The sequence below is a fragment of the Ranitomeya variabilis genome, chromosome 4 (assembly GCF_051348905.1).
Source record: "Ranitomeya variabilis isolate aRanVar5 chromosome 4, aRanVar5.hap1, whole genome shotgun sequence".
NCBI lineage: Eukaryota > Metazoa > Chordata > Amphibia > Anura > Dendrobatidae > Ranitomeya > Ranitomeya variabilis.
Window position 1 is genome coordinate 597,098,409 of NC_135235.1, and position 22,205 is coordinate 597,120,613.

General features: G+C 42.2%; 1 protein-coding gene across 1 annotated transcript in view; it reads left to right on the forward strand.

Moving 5' to 3' along the window:
• Nucleotides 1-21,341, forward strand: part of ATP9A (ATPase phospholipid transporting 9A (putative)) — a 125,527-nt gene extending 104,186 nt beyond the window's left edge. The window contains exons 24-28 of the mRNA XM_077253214.1: nt 3,993-4,057; nt 5,036-5,144; nt 15,791-15,848; nt 16,878-17,081; nt 17,765-21,341. Of these exons, the coding sequence (XP_077109329.1) occupies nt 3,993-4,057; nt 5,036-5,144; nt 15,791-15,848; nt 16,878-17,081; nt 17,765-17,901 (573 nt within the window). The 3' untranslated portion in view covers nt 17,902-21,341. The remainder of the gene's footprint in view (nt 1-3,992; nt 4,058-5,035; nt 5,145-15,790; nt 15,849-16,877; nt 17,082-17,764) is intronic.
• Nucleotides 21,342-22,205: the final 864 nt, after the last annotated feature.

Consider the following 22,205-nt stretch of genomic DNA (forward strand, 5'->3'; position numbering starts at 1 on the left):
AAGAAGGAGGGGAATTTAACAGCGTTCGGCAGTTATTTGAGAGAAGTGGCATGGAAGGACTTGTGGAGGGTGCGTAACACTGATACATACTGTTTCTCCTGTTATTCGGCGACATATGGCACTTTATCCCGTATTGATATGGCCCTGGGTAATGAAGCAATGGATAGGCTGGTACAGGAGGTGGATTATATGCCCAGAGTAGTGTCGGATCACAGCCCATTGGTAGTATCATTACAAATTGAAGGACTTGGGGAGATGGCTAAATTGGGGTGGAAGATTAATCCCTTCTGGTTACAAATTCTTGATATGGGAAAGATTGGGGAAGAAATAAAGGAATTCTTTACATTTAATGATGGTAGTGCAGCGAAACGTGGTTTGGGACACCATGAAAGCTTATTTGAGGGGAATATTATCCAAAGAGATATCTAGGCATAAAACACAAACAAGGGACGCTGATAAAGTGATATTTGAGAAATTGAGGGTGGCGGAGACTGCATTGAGTAATTCGCGTACACAGGATAACATGAACCGTATGAGGGCGGCTCAGGAGGAGGTGAACAAATTGCACTTACACAAGGCAGAGAGGGCGAGAGCTTTCCAAAAAGAGGCCTTTTACGCGGAAGGAGAGAAGGTGGGCCACCTGCTATCAGTAATAACATCTGCACAGAGGGATTCGTCACACGTATATGCCTTAGAATTGGAGAGTGGTAATATTGTAACACAGGGGGTCCAAATCTTGGAAGGTTTTAAGGGATTCTATAGCAGATTGTATACATCACAAACGGGGCACAGACAGGGAGAAATTGACAGATTTCTTGAAGAGGCAAATTTACCTAGCCTAGAAGTTGGGGATAGAGATTGGTTAGATATGCCGCTTACGGTGGAGGAGCTGGAGGGTGCCTTGGGGTCCATGGCGGGGGGGAAGGCTCCGGGGGCTGATGGCATCCCTGTTGAGACCTATAGAACTTTTTCTGAGGAGCTGCTGCCTAAATTGCTGGGGGTATTTGAGGAGTCACTGGAGAGGGGAATATTGCCTACTTCCATGAGGGAGGCCATTATTGTGGTCATTCCTAAGCCCGAAAAAAACCCACGGTTGCCGGAGTCATATAGACCGATATCACTTTTAACAACTGATGTTAAGATTTTGGCCAAGGCCCTGGCAAACAGACTGACCAGGGTGATAGAAAAGGTGGTTCATTCGGACCAATCGGGCTTTATGCCTAATAAATCTACTGCCATCAACTTGAGGAGGCTATTTCTTAATATGCAGATCCCGGCGGAGAATGCTGGTAGGAGGGTAGTGGTTTCCCTCGATGCACATAAGGCCTTCGATAGTATAGAATGGCAATACCTGTGGTCGGTGCTGAGTCGCTGCGGGTTTGGACCAGTTTTTATCTCGTGGGTGAGACTTCTATACTGCTCTCCAGTGGCTAAAATCAGGGTGAATAATGCAGTTTCTGAAGGCTTTCAACTGTTTCGAGGTACAAGGCAGGGGTGTCCGTTGTCCCCGTTGCTGTTTGCTCTGGCTGTGGAGCCTCTGGCAGCGGCTATTAGAGGGTCACAGACAGTAAAGGGGTTTGTATATGGGAAGAGGGAGGAAAGAATTGCTCTATATGCCGACGACATTTTGCTTTTTCTAGAGGGGCCTGGGGAACCTTTAAAAAATGTAATTTCAATAATTGAAGGATTCGGACAAATTTCAGGATTGGTTATTAACTGGGATAAATCAAGTGTTTTGCAGGTGGATAGGGAAGTGGATTGTACGAGGGAGGTGGAGGAAAGTACAGAATTAAGGGTGGTCTCACAATTTAAATATTTAGGGATCCAGGTATCCCTCCCTTTGACAAAATTTGAGGAGCTTAATCTTGAGCCACTATTGTCCAAACTACGAGCCAAGGTCTTGGCTTGGAATAAGTTGCATCTGTCTGTAGTGGGTAGAGTAAATCTCCTTAAGATGGTTGTGATGCCACAGGTTTTGTATATTTTGCATAATTCTCCGGTATGGATCCCACTAACCAAATTCCGTAGATTAAGAACATTATTTGGAGAACTGGTATGGGGCGGGAGGAGTCAGAGAATTAGGCAGGAGATATTACAGAGACCGAAAGATGAGGGGGGACTTGCCCTGCCTAATCCTTGGTTATATTTTTTGTCTGCGCAGAGCCAACATCTTAGGGGATGGGGGAAAGGGCTTGAGAGGGGTCAAAGTCATAGCAGTCTGGAATACATTGTTGGTGTTTGGCCCTTATCCCAAGGTCTAGAAGCAGGAATATTTAGGAAATCTGGAACTTGTCTTCACACCATAAATTTAATTCATAAGGTTTGGCAGACGCTTAAACGAATAAGGGGAGTTACGAGATTCACAGAGTTTTCACCTATTTGGGATAACCCCTTTTTTCAAGAATTCAATCAAATGGAAGGAATGGGAGAGTGGAGGGAGAAGGGTATTTGGTTGATAGGTCAGTTGATTCATGAGGGGAACCTTAAATCTTATGATAGGCTGCAGCAGGAATTTCAGTTCCCTGGGTTACAGGTATACCAGTATAGACGGGTTCAACACGCTTTTCAGGCGCAAAAAAAGGAGAGGGCCTATAAAGATTCAGATAGATTTAATGCTGGACTTTATATTAAATAACAACGGTACAAAGGGGGCAATATCCGGAATATATGGTGATTTACTACACACCTTTCTAATAGATTACCCGATTTAAGGCCAGAGAGAAGTGGGAGGCCGAATTGGGGCAAATAGACGAAGATAGGTGGGAATCTATATTGGAATACATACCTAGGCTGTCGATGAGTGAACCTGGGAGATTGTCGCAACTGTATGTGGTAAATAGGGCTTATAGGACACCTGATATGCTGTTTAAAGCCGGGTTGAGAGGTGATTCTGGGTGCCCTAGGTGTTCACAGACTCAGGCAGGTATACTGCACATGCTGTGGCTTTGTCCCAGACTATTTGCATACTGGGTTGTGGTGCTGAACCAGATAGGGGTGATATATGGGTGCTCGATTCCCAGGGATCCGGTGGTTTGTGTACTTGGGTATGTAGAGGAAATCATGACCGATGAAACTACTAAAATGGCAATTGCCAGATTGTTATTCATTGCACGAAAGGTGATTGCAAGGTAGTGGATAAGGGAGGAACCTCCTACTAGACGAGAATTTATTGCGCAGGCGAATCATATTGTCCATCTCGAAAAAAGCATATATAATAAGAGGAATAAGATGGGTTTTTTTCAAAGGTTATGGCAGCCATGGCTAGATGGGAACGAATGAGAAATTGTGGTAAAATGATGCTAATAGTGGAATTTGTATGTGATATTTTTTCCCTTCTTTTTAGGTGTATTGTATGGTGGGAGTTGGTCTTCCAGAGGGGTGGGGGGGAGGAGGGAGGGGTTGTTTCTTTTAAATCAAAAACACAAATGTACCCTGTTATTTGAATGGATTTTATTGTCTTTCTTATGCATAATAATAATAAAAATATTTGGTTAAAAAAAAAAGATCAAAACAAAAAAAAGAAAAAAAAAAACCACCCGGATGTGAGTGAGGGGCGCGAAACGGGTTAAAGTGTTGATATATTAAATCGGTTGTGACATGGACCTAAAAATCGGACAGAACGATGTCAAACAGATGACAATACGGCTGAAATTCTTGTAGCCGCATTATAAATTCGGTTGTTCAGCCAAAATGCAATTAATGCCACTAAACTGGTGAAAATGCAGTGATAAATGTGCCCATTGGCGTAATCCACGAGGTGCACTAAACATGGAGAAAAGAAAAAAGTATTAGATGTATGCCGATGAGAAAAAAATTGCTAAAAACATGACTGATGGTGAAACGGTGGGCAGCGAGTCCGGTGTGCGGGTCTGTGTCCGTCAGTAGAATATATCGCCGTGCCTGTATTACTGTACATGGTGCCCGGTTGTGCAGAGTTTTGGACTGTGACCTCATTAGATGGCTGAACTAACTACGGATCTTTGTCTTTGCAGGCCGTCTTCTCCTCAGTGTTTTACTTTGCCTCTGTTCCCCTCTACCAAGGATTTCTCATCATCGGGTAGGTAGACGACTGTGCCATAAAACGTAACACAGTTATTGGGGCAGGGGCCCTCACTTCTTTCTTCGGGAGCAGGGGACTGCAGAATTCAGTAGTCAGGCTTGGGATTTCGGAAGGCAAAATATAAGAAAGTTCATAATCTTTCAAAAATGATTTAGAGAGAAAATGCCAACAGGCCATGCTGACTCCACTCCATGCCCTACCATCACATTTTGCTCTCGTTTTTCAGTGCCGTCATCATGTAACATTATGTAACTTCAGGTTGAATTAATTCCGATACAGCTCTGGTTGCAGAACGCCACAGACAGATAAGGGCTCAGGAATTTTAGTTTGGTGAGAAATCAGTGAGCACAACTAGTCCCAGCATCGTCCCAGGGAAGTGCGTGGACTAATACGGATATATTTCTATGTAAATAGCACTATTTTTTTAAATTGTCAGTATCTTGAGAAGTTTGAAGGCCATAAAAGGATTAATGGCTTGCTATTTTCATTTCTCTTTATTCCGCCCTTCCTGACCGGCCTTGTACAGTATCGTGGTTCTCCGGGAGGCCACTCCACCCTGCCCACTTGATTCAAGAGCGCAGCCCTTTGAAATTTTTGGCCCCTTGGGTCTTTTATGATGTAATCAGGATGAAGAATGGGTGATGGCCAAACCCTCCCAAGCTTGTATGGTTATTGTGCTGTGGGATTTCTATCAGGAAAAGCTGGAGTCGTGAGTCAGAAAAGGCTTAGTTTAGAAAAGAGCTGTTTTTTTTTTCAATCAATGGTTTATTTTAATAAATATTCTACAATGGAAGAACTCTTCAATTTTATGAAGATAATAAACATGCAGGTGTAATGCTTTATCACATCAGTGTTGAACCAGGGATATTGTAGCATTTTCCTACTTTTTGCAATAGGAATCTCCAGCATTTAATGACCAATCTGTTCTGCTGCTATTACATGAATCGCTCAGCTTCCTATGTGTTGCTTCTGCAGATATTCCACCATCTACACGATGTTCCCGGTCTTCTCTCTGGTGCTCGATAAAGATGTAAAATCTGAGGTCGCAATGTTGTATCCAGAGTTGTACAAAGATCTTCTAAAGGTAATGAGTTCCATCACTTTACTACTTATGCTGCAATCAAGCATTTATAAACGATAAAGTTTAAAAATAACAGTATATACTCTGCTGACGTTATCTATACCATGGATGGCAAGAAGGACAAGCCAATCAATTTTGGAACAAATCAAGCCAGACATGTCACTGGAGGCAAGGATCACCAAACTATGACTTTCCTGCTCTGGACACATCATACGAAGAGAGCAATCACTGGAGAAGGACATCATGTAGAAGGAACAAGGCGAAGTAGTCCATGAGCCAAGAACCAAATTTGACGATATCGGTACCAAGCGGAGTGACTAATTCTCTTTGGTATTTTTAGGTAGATGCATGTCTGTAGTTTATTTTTTGATATGATAGCCCTTACATATACGTAGCTTATTAACCCCTTCAGCCCTAGGCCTATTTGTACCCAAGTGCCTAAGCCAATCTGACCTGTGCCACTTCATGGGCTAATAACTTTGGAACGCTTTCACCTATCCAAGCCATTCTGAGATTGTTTTCTCGTGACATATTGTACTTCACGTCAGTGCTAAATGGGAGTCAATATATTTTACCTTTCTATATAAAAAAATGCTAAATATTCGGAAATTTTGGAAAAATCGGCAATTTTTTAACTTTGAAATTCTCTGCTTTTTACAAAAATACTGATACCCCCCATAATAGTTATTAATTTACACTCCCCACATGTTTACTTCATATTGGCATCATTTTGAAAATGAAACCTTATTGTTTTACGACGTAATAGGGCTTATAGTTTTATGCGCAATTTTTCACATTTACAGCAAAACCCACTTTTCAAAGGACCAAGTCACTTCTGAAGTCACTTTAAGGGGCTTACATAACAGAAACCACCCATAAATTACCCCATTTTGCAAACTACACCCCTCAAGCTGTTCAAAACTCATTTTTAAAAACTGTTAACCCTTTAGGTGTTCCACAGGAATTTTAGCATGAGCCAAGAACCAAATATGACGATATCGGTACCACCCGGAGTGACTAGATGTAGTATTTGTAACAAAATTTAATCCAAGTTATGTAAATACACACTGAACATGTCATGTGCATATATATATATATATATATATATATATATATATATATATATATATATATATATATATATATATATATATATATATATATATATATATATATATATATATATATATATATATATGTTACTCCATAATATCTTCAACATCGGACTCTGAATCTGACTGTTGTTCTACTGGCTCGTCTTCAGTACCCTTGTTCTGGCATGTCTGTAATCTGCACATGTCTGTGCACTTCAGGCCATTGCTGAGGCAAGTACACTGAGGAAGTTCACATGACCGCACACACTTGCAGGACAGTAGCTGTATAATAGCTTCTGGTGCTGGTGCCCCTTGCATCCACTTGACAACAAGCTTTCCGTCGTTATCTATCATCCAACCGCAGTCTGTTGGGTTTGCAACCCATGGCTGGCTCTGCAGACTTCTCCTCCAGATCGCAGCCTGGTAGTTTGCACGCAGTGCATGCATGAAAAGGCAGTCCTGGCAAGGAGGGAGTTGACTTGACTCTACCACTCCACGTCTGGCACAGAACAGCTGATAACGGAGCCTGTTTACCTCAGTTGTTTGGGTAGTTGGCAGGTACATGTGGCAGGTGATTTCCTGTAACTTCTCAAAAAGTTCGGTAGACACTTCCCATGAACGACCAACTTCCTGAAAGGCATCCTGGTATGTCTTGTTCATCTTCAACTGCTTGAGTGTCGTCATCTTCCCACGGCCAGCGAATGCACTGACGGTGTCACAGCCTGTAAATGCATGCATACCAATCAATGAATCACATACGCTGCCTCCCAATGTTCGGCTCAGAGTGGTGATATCCAGGAATCTTGTCCGGTTCTGTGTACCGCATTTCTGGAACAGGTGGGATGGGATTTTGTGGCACATGCCCAGACACAGGACCATGACATCAGTATCCTCCGAAGTGATGATGACCGACTTGTAACCAGATTCTGCTGCATGAAGAGCATGGAGAAGGAGGCGTGTGTCTGCTTCTTCTTGATTTGACTTAAGGTCAGCAGCCTCTTCCCACTGTTCTTTGGTGATCTTAAAGCAGAGCTGCTCACATGTGACATACAGCTCCTTCTCCTCAAGCTTCTCCCTGTGGTGTTTCGCCTTCCATTCTTCTACCAGAAACTTTATGAGACTTGCCTTGTTGGAGGAACTACTTAGAAGCTTTTTCCACTGCTGGATGTTGTGCCCATGTTGAATGTTCTTGAAATGGATCCCTGTGCCTTCATATCTGTTGACTCTTTCTGTATCTTTGATGGATGTCTCCTTGTAGACGTCAAAGACAATATCAATGCGCTTGCTCTTAGCACCCTCATGGATAGCGCGACTCATTGCTGTGCCTGCTAGCTGGCCAAATGTTGCATTGTTTCCCTTCAGTTTCTGAACCAGGCTCATCCCATCAATGATGGTTGCAGAGGGCTCGGGGATCACTTCTGCAGGACGAGCATTCCTCTCCAACTCCCTTGCGAGGGCAGCCTTGTTGGTCTTGCGGATAGACCCATCACCATTGGCAAGTGCCCATGGCAATGGACCCAGGGGATGAGTCAAGACATCACTCATTTGTAGCTTTCTGTTCTCAGCTACAAGTATCATCTGGCCAAATAGGTTTCTGTCAGCCTTCAAAATTACCTCCTTGCCAAGACCTTGTCTGCGTGTCTTCATTTGGATGTTAGAGAACGTTTTAAGTTTGTTCTTCGTCATCTTGTCATGAAACAATGTAGTTGGCTTATCGGTACCCAAACGCTCATCCTTGAATGTTTGATATGCATCCTCTCCTATACTGTATGCCCCTTGAAGGTCTTTGGCTACATCTGGTGGTGCTACAGTCGCTGTTGACAAACTGATAAGTTCACCATTATGCTCTTTGTTGAAGGGGTTCACCCAACCTGTCTCCAGCAGTTGAACGAAAGATTGGACATCGGCTTCATCTCTTCTAATCCTAGACACCTGTAGGTCTGAATGGCTGAAGTCAGTATATTGTTGGCCTACCAGGGCCCTCAGCTGCCTCAAGTACATACTGCGGTACTCTGATGTCAGGTAGAACCTGGAAACAGCTCCAACTTTGAGGCTGAAGCCTTTTGTGCCCCCTGGTGTCTGGGTGTCTTTGTTGATTGTCTCTTCAATGGTCTGGTCCACAGGAATTCGTCCAAAAGGATTCTTGCTACCGATCTGGACCGAAAAGCCACCTTGCATGAAGTATTCATGGACCTCTGGGTGTTCTATGGGCAGCCGAGACATTGTGGCATAGTAATAGGTTAGGTATCGGGCATAGTTGACCTTGTCATAGGCAAAACACCATGGTATCATCTGTCGGATTGCTCCTAGGTGAAGCATCCAGTTGCCTTCTCTTGAAGCTCGAACCAGGGCCAGCATGGTCTCGACCATGTCCAAGTATGACATCCAGAATGCTGAGAGTTGTTCATTTCTGAGGGTCTCAAGATAAACTTGAAAGAGCTTCAGGGTAAGTGTGCAAGATTCATTATCCAAGAGCTTTTCGAAGGATCCCTGCGACACACTGATGCGAAAGTTTGTGATGTTCTTCAGTGTTTCATCCAGATGGTGAAGGTCCCTTGCATGGTTTTCTTCTAGCCATGGAAGGAAGTTTTTCCATGCAAGCCTCATAAGTGCTTCATAGACCAGCTTGTGTAGTCTCACTGCTCTGTTGTACCTCCGGCCGTCCATCACTCCAGACACTGATCCTTCAGCGATTACACCGGATTCAACACACAGATCTCTAAGGCCTGCATCCTGAAATAGGTGTCAGCCTCTACAGAGGGAGATAGGAGCTCTGCAGAGAAGACCGGAGAGTCCTGTTCAGCACAGAACGTGTATGTGTCAGTGTGTGTGCGTGTGTTGGGGCACCTCAGGGTGTCTTCAAATGTGACATAGCCCCCTAGATTTCTTCCAGTAAAATTTGCACTCCAAAAGTCATTTGGCGCTCCTTCCCTTCCGAGGCCTGCCGTTCCCCAATACTGCAGTGTACGACAACATATCGGGTGTTGTTGTGTTCGGGAGAGATTGGTGAACAAATAGTGGGGTGCATTTTTTGCTGGTACACCTCTTAAAAATAAAAAAATGAGCCTAAAATGACACCTTCATGTAAAAAATGCACTTTTTCCATTTTCTCAACCAAGTGTTTCCAACTACTGTGAAACACTGGTTGGGTCAAAGTGGTCACTATACCCCCTAAAAGATTCCTTGGGGGTGTAGTTTCCAAAATAGGGTCACTTTTTGGGGTTTCCACTGTGGGGGTACCTCAGGCAGCCTTCAAATGTGACATGGCCCCCTAGATTTCTTCCAGTGAATCCGCCACCCAAAAACCACATAGCGCTCCTTCCGTGTTGAGCTGTGCTGTGTGCCCATACTTTAGTTTACGAGTACATGTGGGGTGTTTCTATAAACTGCAGAATTAGGGTAACCAAGTTTGGGTTTGCCGTTAACCCTTGCTAGGTTGCAGGTAAAATTGGATTACAATGTAATATCTGGAAAAAAAATGAAATTTTGAAATTTCGCCTTCATTCTGCTAAAATTCCTGTGGAACACCTAAAGGGTTAACAGTTTTTAAAAATGAGTTTTGAACAGCTTGAGGGGTGTAGTTTGCAAAATGGGGTAATTTATGGGTGGTTTCTGTTATGTAAGCCCCTTAAAGTGACTTCAGAAGTGACTTGGTCCTTTGAAAAGTGGGTTTTGCTGTAAATGTGAAAAATTGCGCATAAAACTATAAGCCCTATTACGTCGTAAAACAATAAGGTTTCATTTTCAAAATGATGCCAATATGAAGTAAACATGTGGGGAGTGTAAATTAATAACTATTATGGGGGGTATCAGTATTTTTGTAAAAAGCAGAGAATTTCAAAGTTAAAAAATTGCCGATTTTTCCAAAATTTCCGAATATTTAGCATTTTTTTATATAGAAAGGTAAAATATATTGACTCCCATTTAGCACTGACGTGAAGTACAATATGTCACGAGAAAACAATCTCAGAATGGCTTGGATAGGTGAAAGCGTTCCAAAGTTATTAGCCCATGAAGTGGCACAGGTCAGATTGGCTTAGGCACTTGGGTACAAATAGGCCTAGGGCTGAAGGGGTTAATAAGCTACGTATATGTAAGGGCTATCATATCAAAAAATAAACTACAGACATGCATCTACCTAAAAATACCAAAGAAAATTAGTCACTCCGGGTGGTACCGATATCTGGCCCGGCTCATGGACTAAAGAGGAAGATCAGCAACCCAGTGGCTTGGTACTATCAAGATAGCGGTGGAGAAGACCCTGGTGAACCTATCTAGACTTGCACAAGATCGATCTTCGGACATATCATTCATTCATCAAGTCACAATGGCTCAAGATCGAGCCGAAGGCCACTAAATGAATAAAAACAATATAGTGTATATACGGTACTCTGCATAAAAAGTTGAGGCCCTTTTTTAATATTGGCATAGATCCAGAGTAACAACTGTTCCAGGATTGCACTTATAGCTCTGCTGACGGCTATTGGAAACAGTCAGAAAAACTTCCGTGTAGAATTGGTGCAAATTGATTGAGGTCAGTAATCTCTGGCCGCTGGACACGAGCCGAGAGAACCTGCACTTACTTGACGGAGTCTGCAGCTCTTTTCTTTTTTATTAACCGGTCTGGTTCAGTGTCGTTGTTGTGGGATGACGCATATGTGATGTCGTACCAGGCCGGCTGATCAAAAAAAGAGCTGCAGATACCGTCAGGTTCTCATGGCTCATATGCCGCGGGCAGAGATTACTTATCTGGCCGATGGGCAGTGTCACACCAACTCTACTTGCAAGATACAAAGTGACCATAGACACCATGATTATGTAAGTGGAGGGTTCATATATATGTAAACAGGATTAAGCCATAGACAATAAGTGAAGGAACATGTATCCATAATGACGGCTCATCCAATAATAATGCAAAATATTAGTTTACTATGTATTACTAACTCAGACAGAAACAATGGAACTATATAAAAAAAGGAATCATTGCAAAAACCAGAAACCTGATCCCATATTCCCCCCATCTTGCTACCTTCTAAAATAGCCACAAAAACCTCATTGACATATTGTTGTCAGCACAAAAGGGCTATAGTTAGCCCATACAGAAAAAAGAATTTACCCACTCTGGAAATTATATATACAAGGAGAAACAAGAGCTTTTAGGTATGCTATACAAAAAGACATATTTTATTGAAAGTTTAAAAAAAATCTTTAAGGGTACAAATAATCAAAGAAAACACAAATAAAATGAAACATATGCAGAAAAGAACCGAGGGTACCAGAAAACCACCAATTGCAACTGCCCGATTGTGCCACGAAATCAATCTTTCTCTAAAGTGCTTGTGCAGTAAAGTCTAGCACCAACTGGCTTGCCTCCATCATAGAATATATAGAGTAACTTACTGTAGGTAAAAAATAAAGCACCATGCGGGAAAACAAGCACTTACCACGGGCAGAGATAGGAGGGCCCTGGGCCAGGTGTTAGGAAGCCCCAGGAAGCTTCCTAACACCTGGCCCAGGGCCCTCCTATCTCTTCCCGTGGTAAGTGCTTGTTTTCCCGCATGGTGCTTTATTTTTTACCTAAGTTACTCTATATATTCTATGAGGGAGGCAAGCCAGTTGGTGCTAGACTTTACTGCACAAGCACTTTAGAGAAAGATTGATTTCGTGGCACAATCGGGCAGTTGCAATTGGTGGTTTTCTGGTACCCTTGGTTCTTTTCTGCATATGTTTCATTTTATTTGTGTTTTCTTTGATTATTTGTACCCTTAAAGATTTTTTTTAAACTTTCAATAAAATATGTCTTTTTGTATAGCATACCTAAAAGCTCTTGTTTCTCCTTGTATATATACCTTCTAAAATAGTAGGCACTAAGTAACAGTAAAAAAAGAATGTAATGTAACTATGTATCACCCATAGTATATCCCCAAATTATGGGCCAGAAGCCTAAATGGATATGTAAGGAAGAAAATAAGCATCAATTTAGGATTACTATAAAGCCATGTGGGACAAGTCCAGACTTGCTATGTGTTTCACTCATGTGTCGCTTCATCAGGAGGTCAGTTAGCAGACCTTTACACAAATAGATGGAATAGGAGAAGTTAATATTTCATATATTATATGACTGTACAGAGCCTGGTATAAGGAATCTTTCAAAGATGCAAGTCAGCTGATCAAGGTCTGTGCAAGTACTAACATGGCCGGAAGTACTAGAAGATTTAAAAAAAGAGGACTACAGCTCTGTATTATAATAAAGGCTGTCACTCAGGATCAGTAACTGATAAGTAATGTAATGTAATGTACACAGTGACTCCACCAGCAGAATAGTAAGTGCAGCTCTGGGGTATAGTACAGGATGTAACTCAGGATCAGTACAGGATAAGTAATGTAATGTATGTACACAGTGGTGACTCCACCAGCAGAATAGTGAGTGCAGCTCTGGAGTATAATACGGGATGTAACTCAGGATCAGTACAGGATAAGTAATGTAATGTATGTACACAGTGACTGCACCAGCAGAATAGTGAGTGCAGCTCTGGAGTATAATACAGGATGTAAAGGCCCCGTCTCACTAAGCGATTTACCAACGATCACGACCAGCGATGCGACCTGGCCGTGATCGTTGGTAAGTCGTTGTGTGGTCGCTGGGGAGCTGTCACACAGACCGCTCTCCCCAGCGACCAACGATCAGGGGAACGACTTCGGCATCGTTGAAACTGTCTTCAACGATGCCGAAGTCCCCCTGCAGCACCCGGGTAACCAGGGTAAACATCGGGTTACTAAGTGCAGGGCCGCGCTTAGTAACCCGATATTTACCCTGGTTACCAAAAAAAACAAACAGTACATACTCGCCTTTCGGTGTCCAGGTCCCTTGCCGTCTGCTTCCTGCTCTGACAGTGCCGGCCGTACACTGAGAGCAGAGCGCAGCGGTGACGTCACTGCTGTGCTCTCACTTCTCACTGTACGGCCGGCAGTCAGTGAGAGCAGGAAGCAGACGGCAAGGGACCTGACGGACATCAGAAGGCGAGTATGTACTGTTTTTTTTTTTTTACATTTACGCTGGTAACCAGGGTAAACATCGGGTTACTAAGCGCGGCCCTGCGCTTAGTAACCCGATGTTTACCCTGGTTACCAGTGAAGACATCGCTGGATCGGTGTCACACACACCGATTCAGCAATGTCAGCGGGGCCTCAATGACCAAAAAAAGGTCCAGGCCATTCCGACACGACCAGCGATCTCACAGCAGGGGCCTGATCGCTGGTACGTGTCACACATAGCGAGATCGCTATGGAGGTCGCTGTTGCGTCACAAAACTTGTGACTCAGCAGCGATCTCGCTAGCGATCTCGCTATGTGAGACGGGGGCTTAACTCAGGATCAGTAACTGATAAGTAATTTAATGTATTTACACAGTGACTCCACCAGCAGAATAGTGAGTGCAGCTCTGGAGTATAATACAGGATGTAACTCAGGATCAGTGCAGGATAAATAATGTAATGTATGTATACAGTGACTCCACCAGCAGAATAGTGAGTGCAGCTCTGGAGTATAATACAGGATGTAACTCAGGATCAGTACAGGATTAGTAATGTAATGTATGTACACAGTGACTCCACCAGCAGAATAGTGAGCGCAGCTCTGGAGTATAATACAGGATGTAACTCGGGATCAGTACAGGATCAGTAATGTAATGTATGTACACAGTGACTCCACCAGCAGTATAGTGAGTGCAGCTCTGGAGTATAATACAGGATGTAACTCAGGATCAGTACAGGATCAGTAATGTAATGATTGTACACAGTGACTGCACCAGCAGAATAGTGAGTGCAGCTCTGGAGTATAATACAGGATGTAACTCAGGATCAGTGCAGAATAAATAATGTAATGTATGTATACAGTGACTCCACCAGCAGAATAGTGAGTGCAGCTCTGGAGTATAATACAGGATGTAACTCAGGATCAGTACAGGATTAGTAATGTAATGTATGTACACAGTGACTCCACCAGCAGAATAGTGAGTGCAGCTCTGGAGTATAATACAGGATGTAACTCAGGATCAGTACAGGATAAGTAATGTAATGTAATGTATGTACACAGTGACTGCACCAGCAGAATAGTGAGTGCAGCTCTGGAGTATAATACAGGATGTAACTCAGGATCAGTGCAGAATAAATAATGTAATGTATGTATACAGTGACTCCACCAGCAGAATAGTGAGTGCAGCTCTGGAGTATAATACAGGATGTAACTCAGGATCAGTACAGGATTAGTAATGTAATGTATGTACACAGTGACTCCACCAGCAGAATAGTGAGCGCAGCTCTGGAGTATAATACAGGATGTAACTCAGGATCAGTACAGGATCAGTAATGTAATGTATGTACACAGTGACTCCACCAGCAGAATAGTGAGTGCAGCTCTGGGGTATAATACAGGATGTAACTCAGGATCAGTACAGGATTAGTAATGTAATGTATGTACACAGTGACTCCACCAGCAGAATAGTGAGCGCAGCTGTGGAGTATAATACAGGATGTAACTCAGGATCAGTACAGGATCAGTAATGTAATGTATGTACACAGTGACTCCACCAGCAGAATAGTGAGTGCATCTCTGGAGTATAATGCAGGAAGTAACTCAGGATCAGTACAGGATAAGTAATGTAATGTATGTACACATTGAATGCACCAGCAGAATAGTGAGTGCAGCTCTGGAGTATAATACAGGATGTAACTCAGGATCAGTGCAGAATAAATAATGTAATGTATGTATACAGTGACTCCACCAGCAGAATAGTGAGTGCAGCTCTGGAGTATAATACAGGATGTAACTCAGGATCAGTACAGGATTAGTAATGTAATGTATGTACACAGTGACTCCACCAGCAGAATAGTGAGTGCAGCTCTGGAGTATAATACAGGATGTAACTCAGGATCAGTACAGGATATGTAATGTATGTACACAGTGACTGCACCAGCAGAATAGTGAGTGCAGCTCTGGAGTATAATACAGGATGTAACTCAGGATCAGTACAGGATAAGTAATGTAATGTATGTACACAGTGACTGCACCAGCAGAATAGTGAGTGCAGCTCTGGAGTATAATACAGGATGTAACTCAGGATCAGTACAGGATATGTAATGTATGTACACAGTGACTGCACCAGCAGAATAGTGAGTGCAGCTCTGGAGTATAATACAGGATGTAACTCAGGATCAGTACAGGATAAGTAATGTAATGTATGTGCTCAGTGACTCCACCAGTAGAATAGTGAGTGCAGCTCTGGAGCATAATACAGGATGTAACTCAGGATCAGTACAGGATAAGTAATGTAATGTATGTACACAGTGACTCCACCAGCAGAATAGTGAGTGCAGCTCTGGAGTATAATACAGAATGTAACTTGGGGATTACTATAGGATAAGTAATATGTTTAGTTAGTGCTCATTTTATTATTATTATTATTATTATTATTATTATACACCAAACCAAGTAAAGTAATAATAATGCCAGGTAAAGTTTCAACACATTCTTAAATATTCCCTTTCTGCATTCCAGGGAAGGCCACTGTCATACAAGACATTTCTCATCTGGGTATTGATCAGCATTTATCAAGGTACGTAGTACGTTATATATTGTTAGTTCAAGTATAAAGTGCAACTGTAGGTAACATTAGATGGGCAGTAACATACATAAAGTCCAACCTTTTTTCTTTTGCAGTTGATCACTGTTGCTACCTGAAGTGTTCAATAAATTGGTTGCTGATGACTTAAGTGTTCATCAATTTCCTTTTATTTTTATTTATGGCTGGTGTGAATTTCCAGAGGAGCTGCTTGGTTCATTAAAGGGGATTTTCATCTTACGAAGTGGAGGCCAATAACTAGATTATGCCATCATTGGTCTGATCTTGGTGGCTTCACCAATTCTGAGAATAAAATGGCTGATTTAGAGCCACGTTCACCTCACTTTACAAGATGGAAATTCCACTCCTCCACTCTGGGTACCATCCGCACATGATTCGCTTACTTCCTGCATGGTGGGTATAGCCCCATGCGGGAAGTAAGCGGATCAATCCATTCCTATGTGTGCGGAATCCCCGCAATTCCGCAAATTAATGAACATGCTGCGTTTTTTTCCGGAATACGTTTCCGCTCAGGAAAAAAAACACAGCATATACATACAAAATGGGGATTGCATTCTTTTAATAGGATGCTTAATGTGAGCGTTTTTTTCGTGGTTTTATCACGTTTTATAGCAAAAAACGCAAAAAATCCGGAACGTGTGCACACAGCCTAAAGCTTTGAAAAGGTTATTAAGTGTAAAGTTGCACAAAGCGGTTGCCGCTGGCCAAGGTGTGACTGTCAGATTATAGGTAAATGCTTGTTAATTGATTTCTTCTTGCTAATGGCTGCACAGTTGAGCAAAAAAGGTGCAGGTATTAATAAAAGTAATCAGTTTCCACTCTAATGTCAGGATGCAGCCGCACCTCGGCCACAAGTATACCACCAAGCATGACCTTGTAAGAAACTGTGCCAAAGGCGCTGGGTTTAACATTTAACATTGGTTGTAAAATGTCATCTTTACGCATAAGAGATCTGAATCCAGGAGTTTGTCGCTAATTTCGTATTCATCATCCTCTCTCCAGGGAGCATCATCATGTATGGAGCATTGCTGCTGTTCGAGTCGGAGTTTGTCCATATTGTGGCCATTTCCTTCACCGCTCTGATCCTCACAGAACTACTGATGGTGGCACTGACCATCCAGACCTGGCACTGGCTGATGATCGTGGCCGAGCTCCTCAGTCTCTCCTGTTATATCGCCTCCCTTGTTTTCTTACACGAGTTCATAGGTAAGAAGAAATCAAAGAGTCCACCAAACACCAAATGTCACGAATGTTTGCTGTATTTTTTTCTGCAGCCAAAACCTAATCTCTTGGCAGTAAAAAAAAAAAATGCAGGCTTTGCTGTTTTTCTTTTCCTGTGTTTTTGCACTTACTCATTGCTTTCTATGGGTAGAAAACTGCTGCATAAATGCTAAAAGAAGTGACATGCTGCCATTTTCAAAGACAACAGTTTTCTAGTTCAGTAAAGAAAAAAAAAACCGTGTGCACATGAGATTTCTGAAATGTTACAGCTTTTGCTGGTACTGTAAAAAGCAGCTTTTAATTTGCATAAAAAATGCAGCAAAAAAAAAAAATGCAATGTGTGAACATAGCTTAAGGCGTTGATACTTTCGTTCATCATGGTGCTAAACCGCTACTTGCACAGAAAAAAAAATGTAAAAATTGTGTTAAATAATATAACCAATTGTGACTGAAATAATTTGCAGTTTCTGAGCGAATGTGCTGGGATAGGGTGTTCGGGGGCTAACTGAGTGTCTTCGTCATGCTCGAAAAATATGTTCGAGTCCCTTTAGAGGAGAAAATAAGGATGGTTGGGAGGGAGGAGTCTCATACCCACTTCTACATTGCCTTTTATACGAGCATACACATGTCCACCCGTCTTACTACCTGTTTCTTGTCCTCTTTTTCAGACGTTTACTTCATTACCACGGTGTCCTTCCTGTGGAAAGTGACAGTCATTACGCTGGTCAGCTGTCTTCCCCTGTACGTCCTCAAATATCTGAGGCGGAAGTTCTCTCCTCCCAGCTACTCCAAGCTGACATCCTAGACCCCCCGTGAATGTGCTCGACCACCGATGCTGCTTATATGGACGTTTACTGACAATGATCATCGGTTACTGATCATTCCCCTGAGGGAGCAAATGATACAGGGTTTATCTCATCTGAAATACCAAGGGATATATTGTACCGGAACCAAATGTTACCGGGCAAAGAAAAAAAAATAGCAGTAATCCGGACAGAAGATCCCAATATTCGGATTTTTCTTTTCCTCTGCATGGCAGGAAATGCCTTCTACTGGGCTGGGCCACCTGTGATGGGCAACCATGGACTGACGTCAGGGGTCTGGACTGTGGAAGCATTTAGATCTGACTTTGCTGTTCTGGCTCTGTAACAACAGAAAAATATATATTTGTGTATGTGATGTTACCTACCAGAGGAGTAACGCAAAGACGTGTAACTCTCCCGAAGAAGCCGGAGAATATGGCACTTTTATGAGCTGGCATGGCTACCACCTGATGAAGTAGTAGTGTATGTCGGCACGCATAGTTCTAAAATACCATTTCGCCTGTGAGATCATAATAATGAACTATGTCTGATGGATAAATTATACTGATGCTATTACATGTACAGATATTTGATCAAAAAAAAAAAGAAATTGTTCCAATTGATTCTGACGTGCTTAAAAATCCAACCACTATAGGGAATAGGAAGGTTTTCCATTAGGAAGATCATAATGGATGAGGAAGAAAATAATTGGTTCTAACCTAAAAAAAACCTAAAATCTATCTGTGGGTATAAATGGCCAATGTAGACTGATTTCAATCATCTGATTGGTCAGAAATCTGTGCTTTTCCACAATTATTTTTTTACTTAACTGAATGTATTTGGCACTAAAAATCATTTTTTGCAAAACATTTTTTTGCAACATTTGGCTTTTACAGGCTCTCCGTTTCCCTGCGCATTCAACTTTGATGTGATCTGTGGTCATAAATCAGCTGAGAGGAGCTCAGAGAAGTTCTAAATTCTCCAGAACGAGCTCCGTGATGGATCCTCAGTTAATTAATTATGCAGACAGTATGACACCGAGGTTAGAGGCAAACGATGCAAAAAATTTTCATGAAACCTGATTGCAAAAATTAATTTTAGCCCAAAATATATGCATTTATGGGGGGAAAAAATTCTATATTTTTGTCCCTAAAAGTGGGAACGCTTTTAAGGCCACTTTCAGACATATTTTATACAGCTGGATTTTTTTTTGTTCTATTCTTTCTTTTTTTTTTAATCCACTTCCATTTTTATCAAGTTTTAACAGTAACAATGCACGGTGCATCGCGTATAAGTGGAAACAGTCCGAAACCAAGGCCTCGAGATGGGAACAATGAAATTGCACCAGTAGTACTATGGAGTAACATTGTGGGAATACAAGACTTTTTTTGAGCCTGTGTTACAGACCTCCTACATGTCATGAACACTAGAGTTGGAGCAGCACACAAGCCTGTAGCACATTACCTCCAGTTCTCAAAAACTGTGGGAAGTCTTGGCATATTGTTGGCTCCAAGGAGCACCCGGTTACGCTTGTCTGAAAGTGGCCTGGGTGAGAGCCCGTGACACCTCTGCAGTAATTCTGGTTATACATGAGAGGTTTATCTGCATAGATATGGCCTCTTACCTTTGTCGTTCTCTCAAAACGAGTGCCAAAATGATTTCATACTTTGCCAATATCGTAGATAGCGTCAGTGGTGAACGTTGCAGTGGAGTGGCTTCATGTCGGCATGTCACTAGCTCCTTCCCCACACTGCGCACGTCACCCCTTATGTACTGCCTCTGCACACATTCTCCTGAGCACAGTACTTATTTCTTTATTTCTGAGTGTATTTATGTGACTAATGAAGTACAGAGTACTATAGTAAACATGATGGAAAGATGAGGCGCTGCTTTTAATGTGGTTGTTAAAAACAGGCTATCACCTCTACATAGATAACTTGTTGATCGGTGGGGGTCCAACTACTGATCGGCAAAGCCAGGCATTTTCATCCCCGTTAGGTCAACCGTCGCTCCATTCATTCTTTACTTGGCTGCCAAGCGCTGCACTCTCCTTTTTCCAGCAACCTTATAGAGAATGAATGGAGTGGTGGTCGGGCATCCTACCTGATGCTACATTTTGAAACAGAGATAAAAAATTCCCCATTTTGCTGATCGTTGCTTGACCCAGCACTCTGATCCTCGCCGATCAGTAAGTTATCAGTAACTACCCCACATATAGGTAATAACTTGTTTTAACCCCTTTAACTGGCAGCAAACAATCAGATATCTGCTTGGCACAGGGACCACAACATATTTTTTTTTCTTCCACCGTGCAGCTCCAATGTGTCCTCGAGCAGTTTTGATCAATCATATGACCAGGGACATAAACATATTCTGATACTATGATCCCTAATTAGTTGATGGGATCGTTATTACTGGCACATAGTACATCTGCTTTGGAGATATGCAGAAGCAACACAGTATCGAGCTGAGCCAGTGATGGAGCTCTGTATACATGCGCAAGTAAAGATTGCAGTTTATTGGCAAAAAATACCGGGGCTGTGGAGTTGGTAAGACAAACCTCTGACTCCTCCATTTATGAGCACTCCGACTCCTTATTAATGTATGATAATTAGTATTAGGACATTTAGTGTAGTTAATTAATTCAGACATTTGAGATTGATGACACAGAACATGATTAATTCATCTAAACTTTCCAAAGTTTCTAAGAAAGTAAATATGCAACGAGCTATGCATGTCATAAATTAACAACAAACGTAATATTTTTATTTATTTTGAAGTCTGTACATTTCTGCTATCCCCATAGCCCTGGAAAATACAAGAACGGAACCCCGCGGCCTTTACGTAGCAGGACAGCCATGGTCCATTGAATTACATGTATGAATTGTGATTTAACGGTTTTGAAATATAATGTGAAGAAAAATACGGGTGCGAGACATATGCCAGAGGCTGTGTGCCGCCCCAGGGCTAAAATGATGTCAGTCAACCCAAAATGAACAAGAATGCTCCTGTCTCACCGGTCACATATGCATGTCACCATTTACAAGTGCTCATAGTGATAATTGGGACAGATCTGATCAAACCACTGTAACAATGTACAGATGATCCGGGCATGGCTGTGGACCGTACGTTTACCTGTCATTATAAAGGGAAGAGCGTTCCGAGCAATAATTCATTTTATTGTTCAGTCACATCCGGTTAACGTTGCTGGCTTTTTATTTTCTGTCCCCTGTACGTGTGCACCTTCCGTAGGGTAAATCTGATCACTTGATGTATCGCCGATTGCTGAGTTTTGTGGCGCTGATGACTTTGTATCCTAATGTACAGAATTGTAATGTATTTCATGACCTTTTATTTATTGTTCTGTGGATAAAATAGAACGTCCGGCTAAGAACTGAAAAAGGGACCCGTTAAAAAAAAATAAAACACATTTCTGCAGAAATGTTTCCTTATCATTAATGTGAACCTAAATGTAAAAATCTGTACTTTTCTGGAGATTTGCGGATTATATGTTTCACTGTGACCATTAGGTGGCGCTTTACTACCAAAACTTACATCGCAAATGTCGAATTCTACAACCAGCGAGCCCCAGAGTTCCTGACTATCCCAAGAACGGCTCCAGTGGCCAGGGACGCTACTTGCTGGAGAACCAGTAGTTAAACTGGTTATACAGATATGCTTGATTGTATTATCATCTGACATAATGAAACATTCACTGATCTGATCACTTCTCCCCCAATAATGATGGCTATAAGGGTCCAGATAATCTGCCCATCTATAATATAGCATGTAGATCGGCGTTCCTTAAGCATCCATTCACGTGACATCACCTGTGTGTGCAGGGTATAGAGACGAACAATCATTACTGCAATCATTCCTTGCCATAGAGTCTGTGTATCCTCGGCAGCACATCTTGCTTACATGGGGGAAAGTGCTGCAGATCAATTTTAAACAATTTGAAGAGCCCAAGTATTGGCATGTCTGCGTTTTTTTTTCACATTGCATGGAACTGTGCCCTAAAAGCTGACCACAGTATGTAGATTTATTTTAGCTGCTCTGTCTACATGATGGATTGAGGGAATGTCTATTAGGCCTCATGCACATTGCCGTACTGTAACTCCATACCTCTCTACTTTGCAGGTTAAGGCAGAGGGACACATATTGCGACGTGCCCAGTGCACCACAGCAATTTTTATTTTATACCAAACCATTTTCCTAGCGTCAACCACTCCTTTATATGAGCACACACTGAAATATTGCTCCAATTAGTAGTGTTCCCACACAGTATAAAGTTATTTCATGGCAC